The sequence below is a fragment of the Tachypleus tridentatus genome, chromosome 4 (assembly GCF_004210375.1).
Source record: "Tachypleus tridentatus isolate NWPU-2018 chromosome 4, ASM421037v1, whole genome shotgun sequence".
In the NCBI taxonomy this organism is placed as follows: domain Eukaryota; kingdom Metazoa; phylum Arthropoda; class Merostomata; order Xiphosura; family Limulidae; genus Tachypleus; species Tachypleus tridentatus.
Genome location: NC_134828.1, coordinates 73,316,471 through 73,334,305, shown reverse-complemented (window position 1 = coordinate 73,334,305; position 17,835 = coordinate 73,316,471). Strand labels below are relative to the sequence as shown.

At 33.9% G+C, this 17,835-nt stretch overlaps 2 protein-coding genes across 2 annotated transcripts in view; both read right to left on the bottom strand.

Moving 5' to 3' along the window:
* Nucleotides 1-1,722: 1,722 nt before the first annotated feature.
* On the bottom strand, nucleotides 1,723-2,523 carry LOC143248151 (zinc finger BED domain-containing protein 5-like). Its single transcript, XM_076496583.1, has one exon. The coding sequence runs from the start codon at nucleotides 2,521-2,523 to the stop codon at nucleotides 1,723-1,725; it is 801 nt and encodes a 266-aa protein (XP_076352698.1).
* A 7,066-nt stretch (nucleotides 2,524-9,589) lies between these two features.
* Nucleotides 9,590-17,835, bottom strand: part of LOC143249429 (uncharacterized) — a 67,624-nt gene continuing 59,378 nt past the window's right edge. Inside the window, exon 5 of the mRNA XM_076499263.1 lies at nucleotides 9,590-10,203. Coding sequence (XP_076355378.1) covers nucleotides 9,755-10,203 — 449 coding nt within the window. The 3' untranslated portion in view covers nucleotides 9,590-9,754. The remainder of the gene's footprint in view (nucleotides 10,204-17,835) is intronic.

The following is a 17,835-nucleotide window of genomic DNA, read 5'->3' as shown; positions in this document are numbered from 1 at the left end:
TAAATTTATCCAGATATTTATCTTAATAAAGGAATCCTCGATATAACTGAAGATCTTAGAGATTACTTATTAGACATGAACACTTTTGGCTTTGACATGTAATTTATTACATAACTACTGGTAACATTTTTGAATATTTACTTTGCTTCTGACCAAAAGTTTTATAGATAGAACTACAGTGTTCTTATAAGCAACAATGTTGCTCCTCCATTCGCAACCTTATATATGCATTGGTTTCAAACGAAACCTCTCAATACAATATTAAAGAAAACAAGCGTAACTATTCAATATATTGTTAACAGTTTTAAAATATTGACTCGTAGCTTAAATGTGCATGAGGATTATTACGGTCACCTTAATTTTACACATGACATAGAATGAAAACAGTTTACCTTAAAACTTTTGATAATGGACGCATAGACTTTCTGGACCAGCAGTTCTCAAACTTTTTGGTCTCAGTACCCCTTTTCACTTCTAAAAATGATTGAGGACCCCAAAGAGCTTTTGTATATGTGGGTTATATCTATCGATATATTAGAAATTAAAACTTAGAACTTATTTAAATATTTATTTATTTATTAATTTAAAAATAACAATAATAAACCCATTACATGTTAAACATATGTTTTTGAAAAATAACCATATTTTTCAAAACAAAAAACATTTTTAGTGAGAAGAGTGGCATTGTTTTATATTTTTGCAAATCTTTATAATGTCTGGCTTAATAGAAGATAGCTGGATTCCCATATCTGCTTTTACATTTCAACTGTTGCGATATGTTGTTTTGGTTGAAGCATATGAAGAAAATTTGGCCTCATATAGATATACAGTTGGAAAAATAGAGGAGTATTTTAACAGCTTTTTCAGATAATTGTGGATATTCTTTGATACTACACCAAAACTCGACAAGTAGTGGTTTCTCAAAGGTTAGTTGCAATGTGGAATCTGAAACCATATCAATAAACTTTTCGTACTCTGTTACATTAAAATTTATTGGTCTATCATGCGCTTTGAATGAATCTTTTACTCGTGTATGATTTTGTAGCATCATTCACTGGTCATTTGGAAAATATTGGTTCAATGAGTTATGCAGACCTTCCAAATGTTGATAAATTTCATTTTATAGTATCAAAATAATCACATTCGTTAATGTCACCACCGATCTCGTCAAAAATGTCTTTAAGCATTGGGAAGCTGTCAAGCTCACGATGGCGGATACAAGTTGTCCAAAATTCTAACTTTCGCTTAAAGGCTTGAATTTTACCATTAGCAATAAACACTGTCGGTTGTTTTCCTTGAAGTGACAAGCTTAGGCTCACTTTGTTCATTTTCGAAAAAATATCTGCTATATACCCAAGTGGGAATAACCACAGTTTGTCTGTCAGTCGTTCTTTCAAGTAAAAATGGTGTTCTACGAAAAAAGCGACTAGTTAAGCTCGCAACTCAAACAATCGCACGAGTGCTTTCCTTGAGACAGTCATCGTACTTCGATATGCACCAGTAATGCTTTATGCAAACTTCCCATTTCGTCACACAGAATATTAAAAAGACGTGTACTCAAGGGTCGAGATTTAATAAAATTAATAAGTTTTACTGCTTCATCAAGGACATTCTTAAGTGAAACTGGCATTTTTTTACCGCAGGTGCGTGGCGGTGAAGAATACAATTACTACTAGTATAGTTTGGTGCCACTGCCTTGTTTGTGCTAAAGCGCCAACAGTTTTACCCACCATCAATGCAAATGTCAACATAGTTGTTCCAAGATAAACCATGAGATTCAAAAACATTATTCAACACATTGAATATTTCAGCACCAGTTGTGTTTGTTGGCAAGAATTTACATAAAAGAATATCTTCTATGGTTAGTTGGTGTTGATACTGGACGAAAAAAAAAAAAAGTCTAGCTACGTCTGTAGATTCGTCCGTTTGTAAGCCAAAAGTACAATTCTGCAGACGAGATATTAACTCAGTCTTCTTGTTTGCAGCTAATTCTTTAATTCGACGAGTTACTGTATTGTTGGAAAGTGGCACTAATGTGATTTCTGTTACTGACTTTTCATCCAGCATGCATTCAGCATTGCCAACTGTACAGGGCTTTACTAGTTTCTCCAGCCAATACAATACGATAACTTTTTCATTTCTAGTTTGAAAACCTGTAACAAATAATTTTTGGATTTTAAAGAGCTGATCACGTCTGCATTTAAAATATTCAGTTCCTTTTTCTTTAAACTCTGTATGATTGGTCTTAAAATGACACAGCAACTTAACTGGCACAATAACACTGTTTGAAAATGTTCTGTTGCATAAGACAGAATAAGGTAAATTATTAATATCTATAAAGGCAAGGGAAAGATAGCTTTTGTCATATTTTCGTTTCTCATTTCCAGCTTTGCCCAGTTTCTTTGGAGAAGATTCCTCCCTTCCATGAGTCAGAGAATTCTCTGATATGTCAGACGCAAATGATACAGCTATGGGTTGAGAAGACGAGTATTCTAATCTCCCTTTTATAAGCCAACTATCCATCCTTAAATATAAAAAAAATATTTTATGAATAAATTTTATTTTATTTTAGAATAAAATATAATTAAGTTATAAAATAATAAAAGTTTTAGATAAAGTTTAAAAATTTAGAAAAGTTTCAAAAAACTTTTTTAAATATTATTGTAAAATAAGACAACAAAGTGTACTTACTTCTCAAACGATTGAACAATTGTTTGTTGTCTGATTCCTCTCTGCACTTATATCTCTCCTTCAAAATTTTTATTAGAATGTTAGATTTCAATTTATTCAAGCTTAAGTATAACTTTTATATGTATTTACTTCTAGAATGGAGAAAAGTCCAAATTTATCGGCCATACAGATTAAAATTCGCTTAAATCCCAAATAAATTCAATGAACATTTGATCCAAAATAATATCGCTTATATATGCAAAAACATGAGTACTAATTTTACAACTTGAAGACAACCTTCTTTCTCAAAGACTCAAAACGTACTAATACATCATTTGCCTTTTCACTCTCATTCTCTCGCTCTGTTCAAAACGTACAAAAACGTTTAATTGAAGAAATTATGTCATGAAAATAGTTTTGACCTCGCGGACTCTCATGGGTCCTTGGACCACACTTTGAGAAACGCTGTTCAAGACTATTGATCTCCAAACTCTACTACCATGTAAGACTTTTACTTCATTACTTCCTGTCATGGATCCCCAACCCTTAACTCATCATCGAAGCCTAACCTAGATGAAAATGAATGAGTATCTATTAACTTACGATTTCTAAAAATACATTTGGTCCCTGACGGGTTAAGACTAAATAACTGAAACAAAAACACGACATTATTTGTTGTCTTTGTAGGAAACTCTGCTGACCCTTCATGGAACTCATAGGTTCCGAAAAATGTGGTGTGAAAACCACAGTTCTAGATTATAAGATCGGTATTTTTAATGAACAGATAACATCAAAACTGTTTATTACGCCTTCAGGCGGCGGAATAACTTTGAACTATTTCTCAGCCCATCGTGCCAAAATCAAACTAGGCATTGCCATTGGCCAACAGTTTAGTGCTTGAGAGAAACAAAGCTGAACAAGGATGATTGCATGTTACAAAGTGGCTAAGAAACAATAACTATTCAACTAAATAAATAAATAACAATATTAAAAAAGCGGCTTCGGCTTCAAAACATTTAAATATCAGTTGATAGAGTTTTGAAATTTCAGTTATATCGAATGCTGTGCCTAATTCAACAAGAAAAATAAACCTGTAACTCTAGACTCGACATCCTTCTTATTAATTTCTGCAGATTTACGTTAAAGGATAGGCTAGTACGTTCTAACTTGACACACTTAATTTGCTTAAAACTGAACTATTGTTTTGGATGTAAATGTGGACTAAATAACATTATGTCAAATACTAAGCAAATTATATCCCACCAAATTCCTTTACACAGAGAGAGCAAGACAACCAGTTAAGGAGTGGTTAAATAGTTGTCAAAGGGGATATTAAAAATAAATATTATAGTACATCAATGAAGCTCCATTTTCAGAGTTTTCACGGAACCACTGACATAGACTTCGATGTCCGTCAATTCACCTGTAAGATTATGCGTAAAGCGACGGATGATGTCAACAGGAAAATTTAGATAGCCTTTACAATTAAATAGAAGAATCCGTCTATAAACAATAGATCCGGCTGAAAGTTCCTTTTCTCTGTAATTGAAACTAACGTGTGTCAGTTAGTCTGTGCGTGTATGCATGTTCGCTCACCTGGAAATCTAATATGTCTATAGGATAATTGCGCAGTAGTATTTCACGTTTATACAGTGTAAAAGTGAACGACGCTTAACGTGCATTGTTCAGTACGATGTTTATAACAACACCTTAAAGATAATCACTTCAGTAATATAAAAACACGCAGAGAAACATTAAGTAAATTCTTTACATTCAAAAACAAATTACAACAAATACCTGAAAATTCACTATTAGGCCTAAAGTTTAGATGCGCTTGGTACGCGAAGCACGAGTTTATCCGTGAATATAAGCTACAGCAATTCATCATCGTAGTCATTGTCATAACTTCATTCATTTTCGATTTTCTACAGTTAACACATCATGTGAAAGAAAATAATTACAGGTTTCAGATAATATATAAGTGCGATTTAGACACACACATATATACAATAAATGTACAAAAACAAAACAAAACATAACATTAGAATATTTAGATGATTTCTACGCTTATTGATACCATAATTTAAAATATATATATATATATCATACCTTTCCAATTACACAGACATCATTCGGCGACTATATTGATCTAGTTTATTCTGACTAGTAAACAAACAAACAAATGGCTTTTGAAAAAGTGTGGCGGTGCTTAAAATGTTAAATATTCATTTTTGTGCTTTCAAATAACTTTGTTATGTAAAATTATTCGAAAAATTGTGCAACTTTAAGATAAATTTATGGAATCATTATGATAACAGAACCAATAATTACCATTAACACTATATCATTACCCACTAATTATAAGCCTGTTAGTCTTACATCAGTTGTAGGAAAAATTTCGGGAAGCCTGATAAGGGGTGACTTGCAAAATATTTTAATAAAATTTAGAATTTTATTGGATAGTCAGTATGGTTTCACTTAGGGAAAATCTTGCCTTACAGATATTTTGACATTCTTTGAATCCCATTTGCCCTTCCAGTAGCAACAACACGTTGCTTGGATATCTTAAGAGACTGATTAATCATTAAATCACGATGCCTTTCATGGTACTGTTAAAGTTATTTCCATCCACATTATATTTATTATTATAACTGAAACCCATCTGCCATTTGTTCACCGAACTCACTAAATGATCTAAATCCTTTTGTACAGCAGCAGCATTTTCACAGCTAACGACATCAAATATCTTGGTATCATCAACAAATTTAAGTAATTTATTGACTTTTACTTCATTTATGTCATTGATGTAAATCAAAAAGAGCAAAGGTTCTGAGACTGAGCCCTGAGGTGTCCCACTTGTGACATTAATCTAGTATGACTGAACTCCACTTATAATAACCCTCTGCTGTTTTTCTAGCTAGCCACTTTTCTATGCAATTAGCTAACTTATCTTCCATGCCTACAAAGATAAATATTTATGTGGTACCTTGTCAAATGCTTTATTGAAAATCCAGATACATCAAATCTACAACTTTATCTTCACCTACATAAGCAGTAAGCTTTTCCCATGTTTGTATTTTATTCTATTTTAAGTCCTAAGTGTTGTAAATGTATTCTGAAACATAAACATCAGAATGAAAAGAGGCAGCTCAAAGTTAGATGGAATAGGTTTGTTAATATACAACCTGATGTAAAGTATAGAGCTAGTTCTTAATTACAATACAGTGTGGGTCAAAATCATATATAAACACTTTGAAATGTTGTATCTCAGAAAGTTTAAGTAAACATGAACCAAAAAAATGTTTAAAATAACTTAGATATGTAAATATGTGATACATTATAGAAGTTACATCACATACTGAAAATGTCCATCACCAACACTCGTACACGAATTGTATCTTTTTCATCATCCCGACATTCGGTGCTGTGCGCATGTCAGCTGTTATTTTGCCTGCTTCCTGTTGTATCATTACCCACGAATCCTGCAGATGTCCCCAAGCAAAAAAAAGTCTAGGAGAGTGAGGTCTGGAGGCCGTAGAGGCATTCATAAACATTACTCCTGCGACCTATCAATCATTCGGGAAATTCTGTATCCAGATAGAAGCGGATACTGGAGTGGAAATGTGAAGGTGTACCATCATACTGAAAGTAAACCAATGTATATGGAAACATGTTTCATGTTACGAGAACTGCATCATTCACTTACAATTCAGGATAACTCTATCTAGTAAAAGTGTCATTGAGTATGTAAGGTCCGATTATCCCACGAGAGGAGAGTGCCATCTGCACACTAATCGCTGGCAGGTGAACATTGTTCTGTATATATTAGCTGTAAAATGTATAACATTTTATTCTGTACGTATACATAATTCCCCCCAGTAACAAATTGAGTGCCAGAGACGCATCCATTTGTAGTAATTTAGTTGAAAACTCGATATTTTACTTTTATTTTTTTACTTATTTGATCCATAAACAAGTGTGACTATAATGACGTTGAAGATATTCTAATTGACATTATGATGAAGAATTGTAATATCCTTGAATTATCAGCTAAACTACTACAAATAGATGCGTCTCTAACACTTGATATGTTACTGGGGAACTTCTGTACAAGTAACTTTCATTCTAATTGGTCATGGCTATGAATTATGGCTATTTAAAGAGCTATTTATTTTTGACTTACCCTGTATAGGCTTAAAAAGCTTCTATTACTACTTATAGGGCTGTAGTTATCCCACTTATTTTTTTCTTAAAAGAGAGTAATGCACTGTTAAACTTTACCTTTGAAAGGAGTGAAGTTTGATAAGTTATATTTGTTTGTATATCTATATTTAACCACATGGTGACTTCTGTGATGGGTGTAGTTTGGGGTGAAATGAATGAAGAGAATTTACTTAGTTTGCTCGTTAAAGTTCTCAGCGATGATCTTGATACACCGTATAAGAAAAAACGTGTCTCTGTATACAAGCGCCAAAAGGTCAAAATTTAGGCCTAATATGTAAATACGCCTCGTACGCAAAAACCGAGTTTACTCGCTAGGGGAATAAATTATCACACCATTTTCACAATTAGTGATAATGAAGCAGTGCTAATAAAATGAAACAAACAATCATGGAAGAAAAAAAAAGTGAAACAACAACAAGCGAACAGTTGATTTTTCATTTCTTGTTATTATAACTCAGAAAATTCACTATTTTATGCCATCGCTTGATCAAGAGTTTTGTCAAGAAATAAATCTCAAGATCTTAGTCAAAAATGCTGATTATCCACTAATTATTTATACAAAATAATGTTGTATACAGAGGTATATTCCATTTATAGTAATTCCACGTTTTTACACTTCTTTACTTTAAATTTAAATATAAGTCCTTATTATGCTTATTAGGTTTTTGTTTCGTTCGTTTCGAACTACAGAATACAACAACAGCATTATTTACAAGATTTAGCTATTTAAAACATATATGATATACTCTTATATATTAGGTTGAGGAATAATTCATGAGCGTTTTTAAATAATTTCATTCAAGCATTACATGCAAGACTATACAATACTTCAATGCATGAACACATTACACTCAAAACATTTATTATGATACTTTATTTCATGTAATACCTAGGTATATAGTATGCATTGTTTTAAACGAAATTGCAAGAAATTAAATGCGAAAAGCAGATGGTGTCGAAAATGCTCGATTTTGTCCACTTGACATTCCATTTAATGAGCTGAAAATGAAAGCAAAAATTAAAGACATATGAAAATCAAACACACCATCTATTAGAGCAAAAAATTATCTACCAAATGACATGAAATATTTTGCGAAAGCGTTTCATTTATGAATATATTTTTTTAACTTGAGAAAACGCTCACGAATTATTCCTCAGCCCAATATATGTTATTTCTGTTAATAATACTGAATATTGGTGAAAAAGAAATATTTGAGCTCTGGCTATTATAGCACAGCACACGCTTTGTTGAAGGGAGATCGAATATATATTTCCATTTGTATCCATTTAAAAAAAATCTTTTGTTTAAACAGTGTTTCAGTACTTACATACTTGTAGCACGTACATAACGCATGAAGCACACGTACATCTCTTAGTGGCTGTTAATAAATATATGTGCAATTTACTTTATAATACGGTTTTAATTTCAATGTAATTCATTTGATGTCAGGTGAATGGATGTAATTTTAATTTAGTTCTATTCCGTTTGATTAAACGGTTCCGAATTATTTATATTTTATTTTAAAATAAGTGAGTTTGGTTTTGTTGAATAAATTGTTGGGGGAATTTCGTATGCATAACTCACGTAAAAACAGATAAAATCGAACAAAACCATACTCACTTGTTTTATTTGATGTAATCTTACGTGAGTTATGCATACGAAATTCCCGCAACAATGTATTCAACTATAGTTCAGCATGTATCTAATATTTATACCTCCGATTTGATGATTTCTCGGGAATAATCTGTTCTATTTGTGCTTGTTTAAAATGTATGTGCCAACGATTATCCTGTTGTAGATAGTTTAGAAGGCTCAAGGTAGAAAATGTGTGCTACCAATATATCATAGTTTTATTATTATCTTATTGAAAGTGTCGATCACTGAATATTTATTTTGAAATTACTTCTCATACTTTCTTTGTTGTGTTTTAGCGTAAGAATGTAATCTCGAGCTACGCGCTTATTTTCTTATTTATTATTTTCATTGAATTTATTTCTTCTAAAAGCCATCTTGTACTTATGGCAAACCTGGTAAAAGGTGGCTGTTGCCCGAAACATTGATTTTAAATTCGTAACAAACTTATTTTTTTGCAAGAGTTTCGTTAGTCAAACAATAGCATGAACCAAATGATTATTTTATACTTAGATGACATTAGAATAGTTGGTAGAGAATTCTCCTGCTATATTTCTTTCATTATCTAGAATTCAGCTGTAAGCACCTCTATTATTACAAACAAAGCTGGTATATTTTTTATTGCCTAAGCTACCTGTTCGTTCAATAACAATAATCCACTTTTTTTTTTTTTCAAATGTATTTCATGGAAAACAGTAACCTGTATTTGGACATAAAATAAAAACAGCGTTGGAAATATCCTTTGTGTTCCTGTTATTATCAACGTTAGATTAATTTTGAATTTTCTCAAAGGTAATATTTTTATTATCCAGAATAATATTTTCTATATTTGGGGAAGTTACACTGTTGTGTATATTTTGCCATCTGCTGTTAAACGAATATTTGCTTTGGATCCTGCAGTGTTTCACAGCTCTGTTAAAAGATAAATGTACATTTGGTTTCGAAACGTTACTTATGGCGATTCATTATTGTTTTTATCACTGGCAGATTCATACTCGTCATTGTACGTTTGAATGTTTTCTCCACTACAAAAACATATATTTTAGACTTACGATTCTGATATTTCGCAGATTTTGCTATTTATCCTCTTTTAGGTAGACAATATCATGAAAATTGGTAGTATTTACTTGTAAAACAAAATCAGTATTTTGTTACAGAAATTTTTTGTTTTTGGGTTTGTATTACAGAGATAAAAACAGCCGCTGATTTTATATTATTGTTCAACTACTAAAGGTCGGTATTCTTACGCTGATATCCGATCTGAACCACTAAAGATTTTATGTCTTCGGCACTTCTCACTTTTCGCGGTACTCCAGGCTCCATAAACATCGTTGTCTGATCAACAAAAACTGAGTTTTGCCTAAGACAGCCAGAGGTCGAATCCATAAGGATTGAATTCTGTCGAGACTGTCCACCAAGAGCTAGGCGACTTCCTCTTGTCAAATCTCTCTCGAGAATAGGGTCCGCTAAGCTAACTCGAGTTGACTTGTACAAAGGGCTTCGATAATCTGGTTGGTATGGCTCCAACATTCGAATTTTTCCCCATTTGTTGAAGAAAACTAGAATAACTGCTACCCATACGACCAGAACAAGGACAACAATAACAATCTCCTCTTCACGAACCTCTGGCGTCCCTTTCCTTCTCTGAGGCCTTGTCTTTTCTTTCGAAGTGTTCCCTATAAATAATAACGTGTAAGAAGCTATGTAAAATTAAATTGTACTCCTTTACACCTAAAAACATGATCATTTAGTGTAATCAACTAAAGTAAATATTTTAAATCGTCGTTTATTCAACTTTACTTTTATTTAAGGTTTATGTATATTATTAAGTATGCTTAAATAGCTTATCGCTAGCCTGTTTCCAAATTACCTATCTAGGACAATTTGTAATTTTGTTCTTTACTCAGAAACTAACATATATTGTTTTTTTATTCGTTGCTGATTTTATTTTAACAACTAAGAAATTAAGAATATTTTGTTTCATTTGTTAATTTTTATATCGTCTGAACTGAGTTAATTTCGAGTGTGACACCATAAAGTTTTACAACACAAAATTAGAAGCACAGAGATAAATCAGAAATTCATTTGTGGCGGTATCGCCACGCAAGTTATCTTCTAAATTCTTGAATTACAAGAGCCTATGTGCTAGTTATTGAAATATTATAAACATCAATTTTTTAACAAACTACTCCGTTCAATACAAAATTGTTTTTCGTTTGGAACCAGCTTACGATGGTAGTATGCCGTAAGGTATTCGAACATTATAATAGATGTATACATGTTCAAGAGTAGATTACAATTCTGTTTATGAACTATTGAAAGGCATCCATATTTCACACTTAGGTGTCTTGTGAAGTAGGAAACTGGAACCAGCGATCAAAGACACATGAAACAACATATATTGTGAGGTTGGTTTTCATATGGGCTCGCCATGGGCAGGGTGCTAAAGGCACGCGACTTGCTATCTGAGGGTCGCGGGTTCGAATCCTCGTCACACCAAACATGTTCGTCCTTTTTTAACCATGAGGGCGTTATAACGTGACGGTCAATCCCACTATTCGTTGGTAAAAGAGTAACCCAAGAGTTGGCGGTGGGTGACGATGACTAGCTGTCTTCCCTCTAGGAATGGGGAAGTCGTCATATGTTGAGAGATTAAATTCTTAAAAATGTTTTATCTTGATAAAGACGAGTTAGATGGGATCTGATTGAAGTGTTTAAGATTGTAAAAGGAATTTATAACGCTGGTGCATAAACATTTTTCATACTTAATAGTAAGAATTATAGGACTAGGAGACACAAAAATAGACTTAGGCAAGGTAGAAGCCATCTTCAGTTGAGATAATTTTATTTTTCAATTAGGGTGGTTGGCCTATAGAATGAGCTGCCTTCGGATATTGTAGAGGCAGTAAATTGCAGTGAGTTTAAAAGAAAGCTTGATATACATATCAATGATAAGGGCTGGCTTTAATTTTTTTTAAAACGTTATTTATTTAATACTTTAATTTGGCATAGAGGATGGGATAGCCGAGGTGAACCAAAAGATCCCTTAGTGTTCCTAAACATTATGTTATGTTCTTTAAGTTATAAAGTCCTTAGAACAAAGACATATCATATGGCGATACGACACCATTGTAAAAATGACAACCAAGACAATATATAATTTCAAAATCATGAAAATATCAAGATATCAGTTGGGAAAGAAAGGAGAGGTAATTTATTTAAATGCTTTTGTTCTTTGTTGTTTAAGCACAGAGCTACAGAATGGGTTATCTGTGTTCTGTCCACCGTTGATATTGAAACCCGCTTTTTAGCGTTATGAGTTCCAGTACTTATTGTTGATCCACTAGAGTAAAACGTTTTTCTATTAGCATGTAGTTGAAACAAAAGATATATAAATGTAAAGATGAAATAATTAGCATTTAATTTTAGATGCTATATCTATATCTAATTAATACAAGTTGAAGAATTATTGTCATTGTCAGGTTTTACGGTTATTTGATGCCACTAACTATTTGTATTTAATGTGTAAAATGTTTAGTTTAAAACTACGTATTGTTTAGCCCTTTTTGATATCGATTTGTTTGGTTGGCTGGTTGGGTTTTGAATTTTGCACAAAGCTATACCAGGGCTATATGCGCTAACCTTCCTAATTTAGCAGCGTAAGACTAAAGAGAAGGCAGCTAGTCATCACCATCCACTGTCAACTCTTGGGTTACTCTTTTACCAACGAATAATGAGATTGATCGTCACATTATAACGCCCTCACGACTGAAAATGTCAGAGCGATCTCAATTTGAATGTTAATAATGTACATCCATATTCTGAGCATTTAGTATTCATTATTTGTATCACGTATATCATTATATAGCTTTGGGCACTTAATAATTGAGCTTTCCAAATTTCCTGTTTAAAAAATCACTCTTCAAATGCTAACAAACTCCAAATTGATATCGCCCGGCAAGGCACTTGACTCGTAATCTGAGGGTCGCGGATTCGAAACCACGTCACACCAAACATGCTGTCCAAGAGTTGACGGTGAGTGGTGATGACTAGCTGCCTTCCCTCTAGTCTTACACTGCTAAATCAGGGACGGTTAGCGCAGATAGCCCTTGTGTAGTTTTGCGTGAAATTCACAAACAAACAAACAAATTGAGATCACTTACTTTAATATAACTTATTTTTACTGTAAAATTTTAAATTGTGAAGACGTTTGTTTTGAATGTTAATTACATTATATGAGTAGCTTATATTGAGATAATATTTAGGCTACATAATGTTGATTAAAATTTTGTATTAATGTGTCTTTAACTGCATATTTTATTACATTAACAAGAGCGTTACGTTTGTTTAAAGCTGGTACTTTTTTAGGGTTCTATGAATTACACACAATTATTTTACTTCTCTGTATTTTATCTCTTCATTGGCACAGAAGAAAAGCTGTGGACTTATAACGGAAGAAATCAGATTTGAATATCTCTAGTGGGCATAGAACGGGTCTCTTTCTGGTTCGTCTTGGTTTCTTAATTTGATTCATATTCCTTTGTCTCCAGTGTCATTAACTATAACGGATGTTCCTGTCTTTGAAATTGTAAATCCCCGATCTGAATGCATCTTTATGATCTTAGTATATGAATATTTTGTGTTGGAAAATACTGTTGCATATATTTCCTAAAAAGCAACCAACTTTCGAGTTGCTCCAGTGGCTGAATGGAAAATCGAAGGGACTATAAATGCTTGCTTGTTTGTTTTTAAATTTCGCGCAAAGTTACTCGAGGGCTATGTGCGCTAGCCTTCCTTAATTTAGCAGTGTAATATTAGAGGGAAGACAGCTAGTTATCACCACCCACCGTCAACTGTTGGGCTACTCTTTTACCAACGAATAGTGTGATTAACCGTCACATTATGAAGCCCACACGGCTGAAAGAATGAGCATGTTTGGTGTGACGGGGATTCGAACCCGCGACCCTCAGATCACCAGTCGAGTGCCTTAGTCACCTGGCCATGTCGAGCTAACTATAATGCTAAAAATCGGATTTTAGTACCCGTGATGGGTACAGCCCAGACAGCCCTTTGTGTAACTGTGTGCTTAACTAACTAAAATCAAAAAATATAGTTGGCCATGCCTGACTCAAACTCCTCTGACTGGCTACTTTATCAGGTTTCCTATAAACATGTGTAGGAAACACTATTTATTTGTTTACAAAAATAATCTAATCATGCGATATGTCAGATATTTGCCACAAATGTAGTGATATAACCTTATCATAACTAGCCAGGCCTGGCATGGCAGGTTGTTAAGGCACTCGAATCGTAATCCAATGGTAGCGAGATCGAATCCCCCGTTACACCAAACATGTTCGCCTTTTCAGCCGTGGGGGCGTTACAATGTGACGGTCAATCTCACTATTCGTTGGTAAAAGAGTAACACAAGAGTTGGCGGTGAGGAGTGATGATTAGTTGCCTTACCTCTAGTTTTACACTAATAAATTAGGGACGGCTAATGCAGGTAGCCCTTGGGTAGTTTTGCGCGAAAATAAAGAAAAACAAACGTAACTAACCTGCTAAACAATTAACAAAAGTAAGATTTTTCTAAATTTCAGATAGTTTGATCTTAAATATCCGTTTAACATGAAAGCCGTTAAGAGTGATTGTTTCTTTAACCAGGTATTGAAACACAACATTCCTTGGATTCTTTAATCAAAGTCACTTGTAATACCAGAGAGAGAACGTAAAGTGCAACAGATATCGGTGTGTTACTTTAAGTGTCAGATTCCTTCAATAATGGTCAGGATTACATTACCTACAATCTTTTCTTTCAAACTATACTTCGAAAACTGTCACATGATAGCCAAATAAAAGTCCGGAAACTTCTTATCTCGGGCACAAACAGGAAGCCACGCTTTCAAGTGTTTCTAAAGCGCAAATTGTGAACAATATATTTATCTTTTTTTGCACACGACCCGAAAGTGACTTAAAGAGAATGGTACTGACATCACTTATCTTCTTCAACTAACACTATCGACTGATCTCAATTCAGTTGAGTGTTTTTGAGATAAACTTGAAAGTAACACCCGCCTTTGTAGTCTTCTGTGAACTAGTTCTAGACGAGTTTGTTTGTTTTGTTGAATATCCGGCAAAGCTTCTCGAGGACTATCTATGCTAGCTTTAGACGAGGAAAAATCCTCCCAGAGTTTGTATTCTACTCCAAGTCCAGGCTATTATTGTGGCGAAAGGTGAACCACCTAATGGTGAACGGTCTTAGTAAAGCAGCTAGTCGATGTATAATGTTTTGTTAACAAGTTAATCACTGATTAATGTTAATTAATTAATGAATACTAAAATACGTACTATGTGTCACGTTTGAAAACACTATAGGCCCGGCATGGCCAGGTAGTTAAAGCGCTCGACTCGTAATTTGAGGGTCGCGGGTTCGAATCCCCGTCACACCAAACATGTCTGCCCTTTCAGCCGTGGGTCTGTTATAATGTGACGGTCAATCCCACCATTCGTTGGTAAAAGAGTAGCCCAAGAGTTGGCGGTAGGTGGTGATGACTAGCTGCCTTCCTTCTAGTCCTACACTGCTAAATTAGGGACGGCTAGCGCAGATAGATCTAGTGTAGCTTTGCGCGAAAATTCAAAACAAACAAACAAGAACACTATATCAACAGCTTGTGTACTTTTCGACATGCATATCGTATATTATAAAACAATGCGATTGTTCCTTAGGGTAAAATAAGGTTTTAGACTGTTGTTAGCGATATTATTTTTATAATGGTATAGTATGACAGTGATATTTTTATTATGGCATTATTGTGCTAGAATCGTACGGCATATTTTAAAGTATTGTTTTTAGCCACGGATCATGGAATGTCTCTGCGTGTTTCAAGTATAAACTTTTAGCTCATGTTTTTATCATCTCTTGACCTATTTGAAATCTAATTACAGTTTTAGGCTCAGCTGGTGAATGATAGTTTGTGGTGGTGGTGGTGGGGGTGATGATGGTTAGTAGGCTAACTATCATAAACCTAGCTTAAATAGCTCAGGATATGACTGGAGGCCTGTTGTTGCGGTTGTTTTGTCTTCCATGGAGAATATCGTAGGTTATTGTGCTCCATGGCTCTACGTTGTTTAATAGGATATATATGCAAATATCCTTATACAGGAAATATTTTTACATTTCTCTCAGTCAGGCGAGCAGGAGTAGGAATCTGTTGTATACCAAGTATACAGGTGCTATACGTGTCAGCTGTGAGACCAAAGTTTACATCACTGACCACAAGGTACTGTATTGATTTGTTTAAATAAATAATTATTATAAAGTGTGATTTATCTTATTAAATACATAGGCATTTCTCATGAGAGAAAAACAAAACATACAGCTTGTAAGAAACTTTAAACACACATACACTTATGGAACTCACTTTTTCTATGACCGATTGCAATGTCTCATTTCGTAACATCATTCAAAACTAGGCATTTCGTAAAACAACCAATGTAATATCTCCTATCATAGACAGGTAAAAAATAAAAGTAAAATAACGACTATGAACAATAAAATAATTTATGGTTAATATAACACAATCAAATCACGAAGGTTAAATCATTTGCTTCAAATCACAAGTTAAATTTTAAATAACTGGAGAAAATAGGTCTGAAACCCATTTTTATAAAAAGGATTTTATGTTTATTACCATACATCGAAGCTCTGTGTGAATATTCGAATTAAATAATTTATCAGTTTATGATACGTAGCCATTTTTTTCAAACTGGCGAAATACTCGAGGGTTTACCTTTTAAAATATCTGATGCACTAGGGTTTCCTTGTATATTTCTGGGTCGGCTTTGGTACAACGTTTAATGCTTTAGTACGATGAATTTTGTCATCTAGAGAAAATTCGACATGGCGACGTTTAGCAGGCACTATTGGCATAATAGGAGAAGACATAATGGTTCGAACAAAGTTCACAAAGAAAACAGACTGTAAATATTAGTTTACTTTTTGCATAATTTTTATAATTCTCGCTAATGAAACCACGTGTTGCAATTCATCGGATCTTCCAGCATTGGTCAGTCGAAAAAAAAAGTTATATCTTGGACATGAAACGTTTATCCTTTTTGCAAATGCCGTGCATTTGATTTTTTGAACTTAAATGTATAGTACAGTAAGCAACATGCATTAAATGAGAAATGAAAAACTATATTTATCAATAATGATCTTATTGGTCACCAAATGACACAATCGGATAACGACGCAATATATGTTTGTTTGTTTTTGGAATTTCGCACAAAGCTACTCGAGGGATATCTGTGCTAGCCGTCCCTAATTTAGCAGTGTAAGACTAGAGGGAAGGCAGCTAGTCATCACCACCCACCACCCAACTCTTGAGCTACTCTTTTACCAACGAATAGTGGGATTGACCGTAACATTATAACATCCCCACGGCTGGGAGGGCGAGCATGTTTGGCGCGACGCGGGCACGAACCCGCGACCCTCAGATTACGAGTCGCACGCCTTACGCGCTTGGCCATGCCGAGCACCGCAATATATGTATAATTAACGTACTAAATATCCATGTTATAGCGTATAATTGGATTACAAAGATGATCAGTTGCTGGTATGTTAGGTTACAAGTAATAATTAAACCAAACACACTCCCAAAGAAGTCTTAAATACTTTTATAAAATACATTATTAAAATACCTTACGTATGTAAAAATAACTAAATATACGCACGATGGATACTTTATTAGCTTCTTTACCTAATGTCATGTTGAACCACTTTTCATCATGGTTAAAGCCTGGAATCAGTGTGCTACAGACTTCAAAATATACAGGAACGTGTTTTATCTGGCGAGGAATATAAACTGAAATTGGCTTAAGATCTTCATAGAGGATAATGATGGAGAATGCGACGTTAATGATAATCTGAAAGATGCTCAGTGCAATTCAGTGAGTGCGCTTGCTGTAGATGGTGGCTTAATTTTCTGTCATGTTCTCTTCACCAGTATCGGTAATACATTGTGGGTGGATTACTGAATCACTTTATTGTGAAGCCTCTGTCTAGAGAATGTACAACTATGTGAGGTGACCATGGTCGGCTTTACTAAGGTAAACTGTGAATGTTAACTGCTTTTCTAAAGAAACCAACGAACCCAATCTATGCTGCTACAAGAATAAAGAAACCAACAAACCCAGTCCGTGGTACAAGACTAAAAAAAAATAATCAACGAACCAAATCAATACTACAAGAATAAAGAAATCAACTAACCCAATCTCAATGCTACAAGAATAAAGAAATCAACAGGCAC